This window comes from Patella vulgata, chromosome 7, assembly GCF_932274485.2.
Source record: "Patella vulgata chromosome 7, xgPatVulg1.2, whole genome shotgun sequence".
Classification (NCBI taxonomy): Eukaryota; Metazoa; Mollusca; class Gastropoda; family Patellidae; genus Patella; species Patella vulgata.
In genome coordinates, this window is record NC_065885.2 from 6,375,658 (window position 1) to 6,392,675 (window position 17,018).

General features: G+C 36.9%; 1 protein-coding gene across 1 annotated transcript in view; it reads right to left on the minus strand.

The window, feature by feature from the left end:
• The window catches only part of LOC126828111 (agrin), a 243,955-nt gene that overhangs the window by 99,283 nt on the left and 127,654 nt on the right, over positions 1-17,018 (minus strand). The window contains exon 3 of the mRNA XM_056102221.1: positions 12,508-12,720. Coding sequence (XP_055958196.1) covers positions 12,508-12,720 — 213 coding nt within the window. The remainder of the gene's footprint in view (positions 1-12,507; positions 12,721-17,018) is intronic.

Below are 17,018 nucleotides of genomic sequence, written 5' to 3' on the forward strand. Positions count from 1 at the left end.
AGTGATAATGACTGACACCAATATTGTCCTTTAACATGTGGGTGTACAAAAATCTTATTGAAAAACAAAAAAACCCAACAGATAATGATCCTCCAGTAGTTCAAAGAACCTGTTAACCTACCAATGATATAACATTACATAGTAAATGAATTTATTAAAGCGGGATGTAAAAAAAAAAGATAATTGATTCTGCTGCAACAAGAAATGATCTGAGGTTGACAACATTTCTCGATTTAAAAAAAAAAACCTAGATGTGTTCACGCCGTATTTAAATTCAAATCACATACTTGGTTAAACCATGAAGGTCTGTGCTGGAAGGCAAGAGGTAATCAGAGTTATTTATAGCACTCTGTACGACAATGACAAGTGAAAATATCACCTCTAGTGCACTATCTTGTCATCCAACTTAAGTGGAGCAAATTATATTAGTGAGGGAAAAGAATTGGTAAGAATCCATTCTATATATAGACTGCTCGGTGATGACCATACTCCTTTTTCCTTACTTTTCTTGGTATTAGAAAACTGACAACTGTAGCCTATTTTTTCCCCATGACAACCAAATTGTAAAAGAGTTAAACATGAAATGAAATGAAATGAAATGGGGTTCTGCTCCGAACTAGGGTAATGAAGACGGGCATACATCATACAGTATGGTATAAGGGAAATTTTGCCCGGACAGCGGCACTACGGCCTGCCCTTATATTGAATTCCAACTGCCAAGGGATCTTTTACGTGCACGCCAATGTGTACACGGGACCTCGTTTTTTCGTCTCATCCGAATGACTAGACAGCTGCCATGTCAGGCCTTCTGTTCTGCATCAATGACAAGGGGGACCACGCCGGAAAATTGGGATGAACTTTCTCGGCCAATGCAGGGATCAAACCCCCGATCTCCAGGCTAGCAAGCCAGTATCTTACCCATTTAACCACAGAGTTAAACATACATTACGCAAGAGCTAAATCTTTAGGCCTGAAATGTTTTCTAATTTATTAATTAGACTTTAATTAACATGAAAAGAAATGAAATGAAATGAAATGGAGTTTAACGTCCTACTGTTCTGCTCCTAACCTGGGCTAATGAAGACGGGCATACGCCATACAGTGTGCTATAAGGGAAATTTTGCCCGGCACTATCGCCTACTCTTATATCGAATTCCAACTGCCAAGGGATCTTTTACGTGCACGCCAATGTGTACATGGGACCTCGGTTTTCCTTCCCATCCGAACGACTAGACAGCTTTCCTTGTCAGGCCCTCCTTCCTGCAACACTGACAAGGGAGAACCACGCAGGAAAATCTGGATGAACTTTCTCGGCTAATGCAGGGATCGAACACCCAACCTCCAGGCTAGCGAGCTAGCGTCTTACCCACTTAGCCACGTGATCCCCTAACATGAAAAGACCATAATTAAGTCTCGATGTGATCGCTAGCATGCGATATTTTTTGATTAGAATCCTATCTGCTGCTTAACGCACATTGATAATTAAATCAGAAAATGGATAATCAAGATTATGTTTTTTATCGTACTGACTTTAGTAATGATGATCGAGGCTAGACCCAAAATTCAATCGCTAAAATCTTGGTTCAGAGTGGATCAATTTGACTGAAATTTTTAGCAAATTCCCTTTATATTATCTAGTTTTTAACTATTATACTGAGAACTGGCAGCTCTTTATCTAATCTCCCATAATGTATCTTTGATTGCATTGAAAAGATTTAGTATTTTCTGAGGAATGTATCTATAAGGAATAAAATTTACACAATAAAGTCTTTTGGGGATTTATACTTTAAAGTTTAATCAGCTTTACTAAAGATCATAATCGCAACATCTTGGACCTTTTTGTCAAATTTCTTTTTTTGTTTGCAATCTGATTAAAACACAGATTCTCTTTCGCTTCATTTTTTATAGTTCAAAATTTTGTTTTACTTGTCTTTACTACACTAGGATCTGGAAGAGTTGTTATATAACCTGCGTTCCGGATGATGTGAGGGATTAGGCTATGAAACGATCTGATCTATTACGGCAGATTTTTGGTGTGAGGTGCACAGAACTGTTTCGGTTAATGGGATTTAACTGCTCTCTCTCTCTCTCTCTCTCTCTCTCTCTCTCTCTCTCTCTCTCTCTCCTCCCCCCCCCCCCCTCTGTTCAACTTTTGTAAATAAACCTTACAGTTTATCAGTTAAATCTATAATCATAATCTAACACAAATACGATTCTACAAATATTTTTCGATCTATTGTTATGAAATGCAAATTGAAAATCTATTGGGCCATATTTTATGTTCTTAAATCAACAACACAATTTCTCAGACTTTATCCATCTAATATTAATTCACTTCTACAAATATCTTTCTACATCTAGCAAAAAAACAAAAAAAACAACGCAAATTGAAAATCTATTTGGCTATATTTTAAATTCTTGTGTTGTAGATTCATGGTGATTCTTATTTTAACAGATGTCAAAATCAACTGTGGTAGTATTATCTTGAACAAAGTTAGTTTAACACACAGCAGGTCCCGTTATTACGTCTGTCTTAATACTGGACTCACAGAATGTAAACTATACGTTCATTTACTTTTACCAATAATTGTCTCTTACAAAACAAAACTGAGAGACTGAGAGAGAGAGAGAGAGAGAGAGAGAGGGGGGTTTAACACCCACTCGACACAAACTAGGTCATTTGGGGACTAACATAATGGTTCAATTTTATTTCAATAAATCGCTTGCGCGTTGGGGTCTTTAGCAGTGGGAGGAAACCGAAGAAAATTCAAGAGGTTGGACAAGCAGCCCTACTCTTTATCACGTACAACTAGGCCCCGAGTTCACAAGGCATTCTCAGACTTAAGTTAAGAATTTACTCAAAATTGTTCACCTTATTTTAACTAAATATAGCCCTTTATAAAACTTTTGTTGTTTTAATATATCAAATACATCAATAAGAAACTAAGTACAAAGTCTTGTTTTTCTGGATCAAAGATATTCCTTATAAATAGTGATTGAAAATTGAGTAAATTCTCAACTTAAGTCTGAGAATGCTTTGTGAACTTGGGGCCATGGAATAGAAACCACGCCAGTTGACTCAATGACAGACATTATGATACAACACGCACACGCTAACACGCTAACCATTCGACCATTCAATGTTTCAGTATAATTGCTTATATCTCAATTTGTATGTTAGCCATTTGACTTGTATTAAATGAAGTTAAACATCTATTTTGCAAGAGCTAAATCTGCCTATTGCAGGTCTTTCTTTAGGCTGAGATGTTATCTAAATTATTCATTAGACATTCAAAGTGCACATAAGATGGACCTGAAAACTTTGAGATACGTGTAGCCAATGGTTACTTTATCCACTTTACGGCAAGTTCACACCAATTAGTTTGAAATTAATTCAGCTATCTTCACTCAAAGTCTCAAAAATAGATCCCCTCAGACGCCAGTGACGTCACAGTGACCGAATGCATATTCAGAATGTTCATTCCTTAATTACCTATATACAGCTCGCGTGTGTATTCATTAACGCTTGACTGATTCCTTAATCCCCTAATTAAATAAAACAATTGACTGCGGAATAATTTGTTTTGTAATTTATTTTAATTTAAGATCCTATTTAGAATTTGTTTTATAATTAATTTACTCTTAGATGTTGGATTAAGAATGCTGATTAGGTTATTATGAGCCGGCCAGATCAAAGACATCACTCTAGGTAGAACGTGTTAATACTCCATGAACAAACAACACAAGTTACGGGGGAACTTTGCTGCAAACATTTCTCCACACCACAACTAATCGTTGAATCGTACCTTACTCATCAGTTGTTTATAATTATTTTTTACCCAATAATCAATTAATACTCCATGAACGAACAACACAAGTTACGGGGGAACTTTGCTGCAAACATTTCTCCACACCACAACTAATCGTTGAATCGTACCTTACTCATCAGTTGTTTATAATTATTTTTTACCCAATAATCAATTATCTTACTTCATTGATGTTCTTGTAATAAAGTAGCCTCGTATTATTTGTTGATCGTCATTTAGACAACATTTAATGGACTTGATACGAAATCTGAATATGTGTGCTTTAAGAAACTTTTGGTATTCGAGGACCTTTTTATTTTGTGTTTTTAACAATTTTCAAATGTAAATAATTTAATTAAATCAACCTGTCCATAATATCATATTCATTGTATTGGACGTTAAATCTGTAATAAACAACAACAACAAATCTGAATATCTGTCACGTGGCCTTTTTAAACAAAGCATTTTAAATTCATTTTTAAATACTCCAATCACAAAATGTCTAATTTACAACAGTGCAAGACGATAATCCGGTGATTATGATTAGGCCAGTCACGTGTTAATTGGGCCGTGATGTGTATGGAGATATACTGTACAGGTAGTGATATATTGTGTATAGATAATGTATATACTATGTGTAGTGCCTGTGACGTCACCAGCCAATCAACCGGATTAAGGTCGTAATTGAAAAATTGAAAAGCGTTTTGGCGTGTCAGATACTCAAACGTTAATAGCCGAATTAATTTTAATCAGATTTGCGTGAGCTTGCCGTAAAGTGGATATAGTAACTATTGGCTACACGTATCGAAAAAATATTTTGGCCATCTTATGTTGTCTTTAACTTATCCAGACCATTATAAACTCTTGATGGCATCGCTAGCCTATAATATTTAGCAGATTAGAATACATTTTGTGATGGATAATTTAACGTAAAAATGGATAATCAAGACTTTGTTTGTTATCGTACCGATTTTAGTATTGATGATCGAGGCTAGACAAAAATTCAAAAGCCAATGTCTCGGTTCAGAGTGGATCAATTTGACTGAAATTTTCAGCATATTTTATTGACGTGATCTTTTTTTTTTTAACTATTATAGCAACAACTGTCAACTCTTTATCTAATCTCCCATAATGCCTCTTTAAAATGTGATTGGGAATTTTGTTTACTTATGTACTTCAATACTTCTAACTGTAACCATCAGCTACGTTCAGAGAGACTCGTATATAACTAAATTGACTTTCACAAAGATTTCTTCCAGCTGTTCTCATCCAATCAATTTGTCTTTAACTTAAAGCCTCCCGAAGACAGTCAAATCTAAGATATTAAAAACAAGACACCTGAAGACATTAAAAACAAGACACCTGAAGATAGTCATATCTACGATATTAAAAAAACCAAAAAAAAACAAAAAGCATCACTCCCAAAATAAATGGATGACACTCGTTCGTTACTTGCACATTTTCCTATTTATAAAGCATCAAGAAATGGGTATTTAATGTCAACTTGATGCAAACTAGGTAATTTTGGTAGTAACAAACGGTTCAGTTTTATTCCAATAATTTGCTGGTGCGTCAGGGTCTTTAGCCTACCGTTCTGTGCGTCGGGGTATTTAGCCTACTGTTATGTGTGTCGGGGTCTTTAGCCTACTGTTCTGTCTGTGTCTCGGGGTCTTTAGCCTACTGTTATGTGTGTCAGGGTCTTTAGCCTACTGTTCTGTCTGTGTCTCGGGGTCTTTAGCCTACTGTTCTGTGCGTCGGGGGTCTTTAGCCTACTGTTCTGTGTGTCGTTTTTTTTTAGTCTACTGTTCTGTGTCTCAGGGTCTTTAGCCTACTATTCTGTGTGTCGGGTCTTCAGCCTACTGTTCTGTGTGTTGGGGTCTTCAGCCTACTGTTCTGTGTGTCAGGTTTTTTTAGCCTACTGTTCTGTGTGTCAGGGTCTTTAGCCTACTGTTCTGTGGGTCGGGGTCTTCAGCCTACTGTGCTGTGGGTCGGGGTCTTTAGCCTACTGTTCTGTGTGTCGGGGTCTTCAGCCTACTGTTCTGTGCGTCGGGGTCTTTAGCCTTCTGTTCTGTGTGTTGGGGTCTTTAGCCTACTGTTCTGTGCGTCGGGGTCTTTAGTCTACTGTTCTGTGTGTCGGGGTCTTTAGCCTACTGTTCTGTGTGTCGGGGTCTTTAGCCTACTGTTCTGTGTGTCAGGGTCTTTAGCCTACTGTTCTGTGCGTCGGGGTCTTTAGCATTACTGTTCTGTGTGTCGGGGTCTTTAGCACTACAGTTCTGTGCGTAGGGGTCTTTAGCCTACTGTTCTGTGTGTCGGGGTCTTTAGCACTACTGTTCTGTGTGTCGGGGTCTTTAGCCTACATTTCTGTGAAATTCATTGTAAACTACAATATTGTGAAAGTAAAAGGAATATCAGTCCTGTCCAACCTCATGGGTTTTCTCCGGGTCCTCCAGTTTCCTCCCACTGCTTAAGACCCTACGCACAAGCAATTTGTTGAAATAAAATTGAACCATATGATACTCTCTTTCTCTCTCTTATTAGACATGTCCAGATGATTCGACTTTTAAAAGGATAAATTAACAAAACTGAACCAAAGAAAGCTTCATCAGATCCATAATTTGTAATTACTGTCGAAATAGGAGAAGGTGAGTATGCATCAAATCCAAGATGAAACATTGCAGCTACTAAATCAATGACATAGAGATATAATCCTCGACTCATTCATCCACTAAATGGCAAGTAAACAGTTCAAATCAAAGTGATAAATATTCTCGGTTATACGACATCAATCATGCAATCATTGATTACCTTCATTTATCAATTTGATCCCATCTTTATCTGGTACCCTACAAAAACTCCAAATCATCATTTAACCATGCATTATGTGAGAGAGAGAGAGAGAGAGAGAGAGAGAGAGAGATGGGGTTTAACCTCCACTCGACACAAACTAGGTCATTTCAGGACTAACACATGGTTCAGTTTTTCATTTCAATAATTCGCTGGCACATATGGGTCTTTGACAGTGGGAGGAAACCAGAGGACCCAGAGAAAACCCATGAGGTTTGACAGGCAACCCTACTCCTTGCCATGTACAACCAGAGGAATCGAAACCACGCCAGCTGACTCAATGACAGATCTTATTATACACCATTGACACGTCTGGCGTATTTCACCGAAAATAACTGATTTGAATTTAGAGTAAAAATGGAAATGATTGAATATAAATCAGTTTACATACATTAATATGCTTTGCAAAAACAGTTTCAAATGAAGCTACACAATAACCGTTTTTACGCCACACGTTAACCAGTATGAAAATGTTTGGATAATTTGTTGAGATGCCGTTGTTGAACTTCACGATAAAAACAATATCAATGTCTTGGAATATAATCAATTTGTCTAACTACATAAACCAAAGAAGGAGATTTTTGACATTTTTATGAAATTCGTGGAAGCTGACAAGGTGTTAAAATACGCCAAACAATATAGTGTATTGATTTTCAGCAGAAACTTAATGGAAGGATGAAAACAATCTGGGAAGTAACCTAGGCTTCTAATTTAATAAACAAATTTAACAGGAAAATGTACAAAATGTTAAATGAAAGAGCTTGAGTCATAAGAAAAAGGCTGTCATGACGTTCTGACAGAAATAATATCTGTTTGCGAAGCTCCATTTATTTTAGGATGAATTATGCGAAATTTAAATAAAGAGCTGGTTGTGTTTGCTATAATAGTTCAAAAAAGAAAAAAACATATTGAAAATTTCATTCAAATTACTTTATTCTGAGAGAAATAAACATAATGAAACGTCCAACTGTTCAGCTCCATCCTACTGATCTGCTCCAAACTGGGCTAATGAAGACGGGCATATGCCATATAATAATTCTTTTATCAATTGGATATTTCAAACATCAAGCGGGGAGGGGGGGGGGGCGAATGGTTAGAGCATGCACGTTGTATCATAAGGTCAACTGGCGTGGTTTTGATTGAACCATATGTTAATCCCAAAATGACCTAATTTGTGTCGAGTGGACGTTGAACCTCATATTGCACTTTTTATTTGTAATTTGTAATAAATCACAGATTTAGAGAGAGAAAAATGGGTTTAACACAAACTAGGTCATTTCGGGACTAACATATGGTTTAATTTTACTTCAATAATTGGCTTGCGCATAAGGGTATTAGCACTGAGAGGAAACCGGAGGACCCGGAGAAAATCCACGAGGTTGGAACAGGCGACCCTACTCCTTGTCACGTACAACTGGGGAATCAAAAACACGCCAATTGACTCAATGACAGACCTTATGACACAGAGCGCACATTCTAACCATTCGGCCATCCAACCCCCAAACCATTCAGCCATCCAACCCCCCAAATCACAGATTTAAGTTAAGGTCTTTAAATTCCTGTTTGTATAGGTTATTAGCATTTATCCAAGCATGTAGTATGAGATAGCTTCACTCATAGGTACCGACTGATTGACAAATAGTATTTATTAACCTCAGCACTCTATAAACAAAGTCTCAAAAGGAAAGAGAATAGTTTGATGTGATGAAATGAAATGAAATGAAATGGGGTTTAACGTCCTACTGTTCTGCTCCTAACCTGGGCTAATGAAGACGGGCATACGCCATACAGTGTGCTATGAGGGAAATTTTGCCTGGATAGCGGCACTACGGCCTACTCTTATATCGAATTCCAACTGCCAAGGGATCTTTTACGTGCACGCCAATGTGTACACGGGACCTCGGTTTTTCGTCCCATCCGAACGACTAGACAGCTTTCCTTGTCAGCCCCTCCGTCCTGCATCATTGATGTGATGAAATTATATTAAAATAGACAGGACAGTAAAATCGTTCACATTATCACTCCAGGGATGCCATGTCAAAGTTGACAACATACCGGTCATTGGAATTACCATACAGCATTTCTATACTGAAAGGAACATGTGTAGTAAATTCTTTGGAAATATAACTGACATGTTAAATAGTCAAACTTATTTTTTATATGAATATCCAAAGGTACGCTTTCAAATATTTATGGCATAGCTAATCATTTAAGGAATAGGGGGGGGGGGGGCATTTTTTAATCAGTTTGCTTGCAACTGGTCAATATGTGATGTCAAAATATGTGATCTGTCGAAGTACCGATGGAGAAATGAAATGTCTTGAATGAATGAATGGAGTTTGTGCTGACCGTAATTTAAAAGCTCTAATACTAATAATTTAGACCAGTGTCACAAAGTCATCCTGTATAAACATTTATCAAATGTGACCAATATTTCAATTTGTGTAACCAGGAAAGCGGTCGCATGATGATGATATTTTAGTACTAGTGCATTAGTTGCTAATTATAAATAATAATAATAATTATAAAGATGATGATGATATTTTAAGACTTATGCATTATATATAATTAGTTGTTGATTATTAATTATTAGTATTTTTTACAATCATTGTGTTATGTTAGTTACTCTGAACAAGCCTGGAAATACTGCATCAGTCACAAGAGTGAGAGAGAGAATGGGATTTAACGTCCACTCGACACAAACTAGGTCATTTTGGGACTAAAACATTGTTCAATTTTATTTCAATAATTCTGTTGCGCAGTGGAAGGAAACCAGAGGACCCTGAGAAAACCCATGAGGTTGAACAGGCGACCCTAACTCCTTGTCACGTACAACTGGGGAATCGAAACCACGCCAGTTGACTCAATGCTAACCATTCAGCCATCGAACCTCCGCACATAGTTCAAACAGTAAGATACAAGATTCATATAGTGCCTGACATTTTGTCAGGTGCAACTAGAATTATTATTTCCCGACTCGAGGAGTAATAACCATTTCAATAACGATAACGACCTCAAGGTATGCATTAAAGCCTCAGTAAATCAAGAAGCAAGCCACAGATTTCCGAACAGACCTGAAAGCAAAGTTGCAGAAACCAAGTTTGTTTCCATTTTGTATGTAAAAACAGAGTTAATTTGTTAGATGTAGCTGTGCAGGGAGAACAGTAAAGGCTGTTTTAAATGGATCAAATATTAATAATACGATTATTCTGTCTAGACTGGAAGAAATATATACATAAAAACATGGATTCTGTATCATCAGACGACGATAATTTTATTACATTTTTTTGTTCATCTGCTGGCAAAACCAGGCATATAAACAGCAAGTGCACATCGATGATTATTTATCAGTAGTTTTACGCCTTGAGGATGTATACTAGACTGGAACTGTACACAGCGTAAATGTTATTTTTATTAAACAGATACAATGTCCCTGGACTCACCACCTAAAGTTCATACTTGGTGTAATCCATTTCAACATGTATAGATAAATCATTGATTTGATTAAACAAATATAAACAAATATAAACAAAGGGAGCTGGGCATATAGTTTAATCAAACAAAACACTATTTATGGAAATGAATTGAAATGGAGTTTAACGTCCTACTGTTCTGCTCCTAACCTGGGCTAATGAAGACGGGCATACGCCATACAGTGTGCTATGAGGGAAATTTTGCCCGGACAGCGGCACTACGGCCTTCTCTTATATCGAATTCCAACTGCCAAGGGATCTTTTACGTGCACGCCAATGTGTACACGGGCGCCCACGGTTTTTCATCCCATCCGAATGACTAGACAGCTTTCCTTGTCAGCCCCTTCGTCCTGCATCACTGACAAGGGAGAACCACGCCGGAAAATCTGGATGAACTTTCTCGGCCAAAGCAGGGATTGAACACCCGACCTCCAGGCTAGCGAGCTAGCGTCTTACCCACTTAGCCACGTGATCCCCCCACTATTTATGGATAACAATTAATATTGTTTATTATCTTGCGATTTCACCAGTCATTATCAAGCGTAAGATTGAGAAATGTGATTTAATGCCCACTCAACACAAACTAGGTCATTTCGGGACCAACATATTCTATTTTAACAATTTGCTTGGGAGGAAACCGGAGGACATGGAGAAAACCCATTTCGGGACTAACACATGGTTCAATTTTATTTCAATAATTCGCTTGCATGTAGGGGTCTTTAGCAGTGGGAGGAAACTGGAGGACATGGAGAAAACCCACGAGGTTATACAGGCGACCCCCTACTCCTTGTCACGTACAACCGGGGAATTGAAACCACGCCAGTTGCCTCAATGACAGACCTTATGATACAGCACGCACTAACCATTCGGGCTCCCCCCCCCCATTTCCTTGTGAAATTCTTTTTTTTTTTTTTAATAGCCATAATTTTATTCAGATTTGTATCTGAATAGGCATTGCAGAACAGGCATAGCCTATATTAAACCCCTCTCCCTGAAATCTTGTTGAAAGAAAATGAAATGATGAAATCTTGTTGAAATGTCGCAGTGAAATAAACCATAGTAATTGTTATCCATAAATAGTGGGTTATTTCATTATTAACCAACCACTAAATGCCACTCAAAGAATATATTGGGCATGTAATTTGCGTCTAGTTTTTGAATGACAGCTTATTAATGATGAGAAATTGGATTATCAGCAACAACCAATCCTAGGTTGTACCTGGTTTTAATCATTTAAACCCTACACTACACTAAACTGATGGCAGTGAAATATTTATGGTGGTATTAACCCTTTAAAACCTACACTACCCTAAACTGCTGATTTCTCTTGCACCTCAAACGTCTGATGGTAGTGAACTATTTATGGTGGTCTGGGGGGAGGGGGATCCAGACGGCACTTGCTTGACAAATGAACTACAAAAATCAATGTATATAGTGTTCCATTTTCTCTATTTTACTACAAAATGAAATGGTAAATTGAATGAACTGATTAATGATGAGAAATTGGATTATCAGCAACAACCAATCCTAGGTTGTACCTGGTTTTAACCCTTTAAACCCTACACTACACTAAACTGATGGCAGTGAAATATTTATGGTGGTATTAACCCTTTAAAACCTACACTACCCTAAACTGCTGATTTCTCTTGCACCTCAAACGTCTGATGGTAGTGAACTATTTATGGTGGTCTGGGGGGAGGGGGATCCAGACGGCACTTGCTTGACAAATGAACTACAAAATTCAATGTATATAGTGTTCCATTTTCTCTATTTTACTACAAAATGAAATGGTAAATTGAATGAACTGATGATGAATGATGTTCAAGGAGAGAAAGAAAGAAATGGGGTTTAACTTCAACTCGACACAAACTAGGTCATTTTGAGACTAACATATTGTTAAATTTTATTTCAATAATTTGCTTGCGCGTAGGGGTCTTTAGCAGTGGGAGGAAACCGGAGGACCCGGAGAAAACCCACGAGGTTGGACAGGCGACCCTTGTGAGTTGACTCAATGACAGGCCTTATGATACAGCGCACACGTGCTAACCATTTGGTCATCCAACCCCCCGATGTTCAAAGAGCCAAATTAATTTTCTTTATTTAATAAATTACTTAGGTGAGTTGATTTTATTGAAGAACAAAGGGTCAATTTAGTGAGAGGGGAGGTGTGGTGGGTGCAGAGGTGATGGGAAAGGTGCAGAGTGGAGTGTAGCATGTACATATATGTGTGGTAAGTACAACCTACAATACCACGTTCTCCTTTGGATCTGACCCTGATGGGGTCTGTTGAGTAGGATGTATGTACACAAAGTAAAACCTACCACATTCTCCTTGAGAAAACGAGGAGGTCGGGGGGCCATGTATATATAGTAACTTAAACATACCACATTCTCCTCGAGACTTGATCCGGATCCTACGTTGTGTTGTACAGCTTGTTTTATGTAGTAGACATTCACTAGCATAGGTGACACCATTCGTACCACAAACAGGTGCAAATACTGGTTTACATTTCTGCTTACATTTACAATACGCTGTATTGTTCTTCTCATTCACCATGCAGACGGCACCAAAAGCGCAGAAATACGCTCGACAGGGAGCTGAAAAAATAAATATAAAAATTCAGGTCTATGAGATATCTCTTTTTTAAAACTGTGTACCATATAAAAATTCAGGTTTATAAGATAAGTCTTTAAAACTGTGTAGCACATTTCTCGTGCAGAAATCGGCAGCTGCAAAAATTAAATATCAAAATTCAGCTTTATGAGATAACTTTTTAAAACCTACATATAATTAAGTCAATAACTTTTTTGCAGCAGAAGTCGGGACTTCATCAACTTATGTCTAGATGAAGGTAAAATAGACGAGTTCTAGATTTAATATTTCTCAGACAGGCAGTCTACACTCTCGGGTGGCATCGTCTGCTGAAAAACGGCACTTGCAAATGCAAAGTCAAACCACATTTTTCTGCCTTTTCTCACCATCTAAAATTACGTACACTATTCCAAATACTCATTGGCGTCACACATGGGGGGTCCGCCCCCCCCCCCCAATTGTTTTTCTGGGGGGGGTCTGAATATACTTGGAACCCCCCCCCCCAAATTTACATAGTAGGCCCAAACTCCTATTTATTTACAACAATTATTAGGATTAGTTAAGGTTCTTTCTGTATAAAACCTGTACATATCCCAATATGGTTTACATTGCTAAAATAAAACACAGAGATAATCATCCTGGAAACATGTGTGAAGTTAAAAGTAACTGTGTTCCATAAAATTGTGTCTAGTTAGCCTGTCAGTAATATTTTGTTAATTTTTTTCTGCCACTTATCAGAGTGAATCGCATATAGGTACCCAAAAACATAACCGCCTAAACCAAATATTTATCGCCCGCTCAGCCAGCAACCTAACCATAATACTTTTGCACGTGGTGTCATGGTAGACAGCATGGCCACATGGTGTCTGTTTATATTTTTTAGGGGTTTTAAAAAATGGGTTAGGGTTAGGGGTTAGGGTTGCGGACCCCCCCAATATATATTTTTCACGGCTACGCCTTCGCAAATACTTGTCAATATTTGTAAATATAGCTTGTTTAATTTCTTCAATCAAAATATAATCACAAAGGCTAGAAAATCCAATCAAAGCAGAATTTTTCTTTCAAAACTTTCTGAGAGGAAAACATGTTTCCCACTAGTTTTCATCAATTCTATTTTTCAGTTTTAGTTCAATTAACCAATAATAAATATTCAACAGGATGTGGTAATTTTTTTTCTAATTCTCAAATCAATGGCCAACTGTAATTCTATTTTCTTCTAGTTTTAGTAACATTGATGTTATCACGATGTGCAAATAGCAAGACTTTATTGTCTAATCTTTATCGAACATTTTATAAAAACTGTTTCAAATGAAATGAAATGAGGTTTAACATCCAATGGTTCTGCACCATGAAGACAGACATACAGCAGCACTACACCCTACTCTTATTTCGAATTCCAACTGTCAAGGGATCTTTTACGTGCATGTCAATGTGTACACGTACACTGGTAGGGTGACCCACCATAAATAAATATCTCCATATATCTCGACAATTACTCCACAATATTTATATATATGCCAAGCCTCAAATCAGTTTCACACAATTATAGTCACTAAAAAAACGATCATGTTGTACTTAATAAGCTATGACCATTAATCATGTATAAATAATAGACTGAAAACTGGTTCCAAGAGTCGTCCATAACATCCAGACACTTTTGAGTAAAAGATAGGTTACGTGCCCTTGTTTTGAAATTAGTCTCGCTTAACCAGTCTATCGACCATTCTACGTCTGATTGACAGGTCGGGATAATCAAGACTACATTTTTACGAAACATAACAGAAAGTTAGAACAAGAAATTGAATTTAGAAATAAGCACGTTAGGTAGCTCAACAATCGTTTTAAGAAGCTTGTAAAAGTAAAATGAAACTACTGCTAGTATCATGCTCCTGTCTAACCCGAGTGATTCAGAGATATTATTTGTACTAAACCAAAAGATGCCGCTCTTAACGGTACAGTTAATGATAAAGCGATTTAAAAAATGAAACGAACGTAATTTCTAAATCTGCTGTAATAACCAAGAAGCTTAATTTTACTGCTATTCAAAATCGTCAACAATAATTTTTTTACGGCTGTAATAGTTGATAGATTTGTAGAGAATTGCACGTGCCATGGCTATTTATAGTATCATACTGTCAGAAAGTTGGTCTCGGCACGGCGAATGTGCACGCTTCAGTGGTAGTCTCGAACTATCAGCGGTGGACTGTATTTCTGTGAGTACAAGGGCCACCCTAACACTGGACCTCAGTTTTTCGTCCCTGGTTCAAAAGAACCAAAAACATAACTTAATAAAATAGTACAGTAACTAACTAAGACAGAACTCCATAGAGTTGAAAATCATGTGTCTTATACATCACTTCGACTTATCTATGTTAGTATGAATAAAAGATCAGAAAAATTAAAAAATACTACAAAACAACTACATTTTCATCGGAGTGCGTCATCAAAAGTCTGAGGATCTATGTTTTCTTTGTTTTTCACTATAAATAAACTAATTGTATAAGAGAGAGAGAGAGAGAGAGAGAGAGAGTTTAACATCCACTCAACACAAAATAGGTAATTTTGGGACTAACAAAAGATCCCATTTTAATTCAATCTTTAGCTGTGGGAGGACACTGGCTGGAGGACCAAGAGATATTGGATAGACAACCCTACTCCTTGCTACTACAATCTTGTGATTGAAACGGCGCCACTTCTCTTCGTTCTACTCTATAAATAAACAAACTCTATTTAGTATAAAGGTATGTGCAAACCAATTCCCGATCTGCCACACTTTATCCACGGTGATTACACCCTAATCCGACCAGCTCTTACAATATGAATATATATTGAATTACCGATACCCGTCACATTATCCTGCTGTCTTTCTAGTCTGTCCTATTGATATTCTATCTCCGAATGTCAACTTTCTCCTTGTTTTATTCCCTGCCGATCATACATTAGCTAAAAGGTCACTGATTTCACATACAATCGGGCGGGAAACAAGAACAGTTATCCTTCCTGCCCCCCCCGGCCCGACTTCCATCAATTATTTAAAGTTACAATTTCATATTTTTAAGTTATATTTTTTAAATGTATTAATATAAAGCCCTAAAATAGATGGTATCTATAAACAGTCCTACCTTGTTAAAGAATAATCCCATTAATCCTACAATTCACTATTGTCAGTTGAGAAATTGGCAAAAATATCATTTTCAACTTCAAATTCCAATGTTTGAAGATAGCTATTCCATGGTGGGGAAAAGAAAACAAGGGAGGTAATTCAGAGGTAATTGTGTTATTATTTCTGGTGTGAAGATTTTTAAGTGTGAGAAAGATCGTATAATAGTGAGTTGACAACCTATTGAGCAAAAGACATAAAAATAATTATGTATTGACTTTCTTAGAAAATATGATATTGTAACTTTAAACATACATTATACAAGAGCTAAATCTGCCTATTACAAGTCTTTCTTTAGACCTGAAATGTTATAGAAACTATTAAATAGACATTAATTAACTTATCCAAACCATAAACGACACTCGATGTCATCTTATATGTGTGATTTTCACTGGATTTGAATCTGATCTTCAGTTCAATGCTCATTGATGATTAAATCCAAAAATGGATAATCAAGACTATGTTTTTTATCATGGGCTTAAAATTCAAAAGCTAATATCTCAGTTCAGCAATTTAACTGAAATTTTCAACAAATTCTATTTACGTTATCTATTTCTTAACTATTACAGCGAGAACAGTCAACTCTTTATCTAATCTCCCATAATGTATCTTTAATATCAATATAATTACAACTGTTTTAAAAGGAAAAACCCTTCAGACCCTAAATTCTAATAAACTGGCATTGCCAGGTAGACGATATACCACCACCAGCCAGTTTGATAATGGTGGTTTTATGAAAAATAAGGATTCATTATGGCCCTGATTTCACAAAGCATTCTCAGACTTTATTTAGGAATTTACTCAACTTTCAATCACTGTTTATGAGAAATATCTTTTATCCAGAAACACAAAACATTGCACCTAGTTTCTTATTGATGTATTTGATACATTAAAACAACAAAAGGTTTATAAAGGGCTATATTTTAGTTAAAATAAGACGAAAAATTTTGGGAAAATTCTTAACTTAAGTCTGAGAATGCTTTATGAACTGGAGCCAGAGAGAGTGAAATGGGGTTTAACTTCCACTCAACACAAACTTGATCATTTCAGGACTAACATGGTTCAATTTTGTAACAATAATTCCTTGCGTTGGGGTCTTTTAGCAGTGAGAGGAAACCGGAGGACCCGGAGAAAATCAAGATG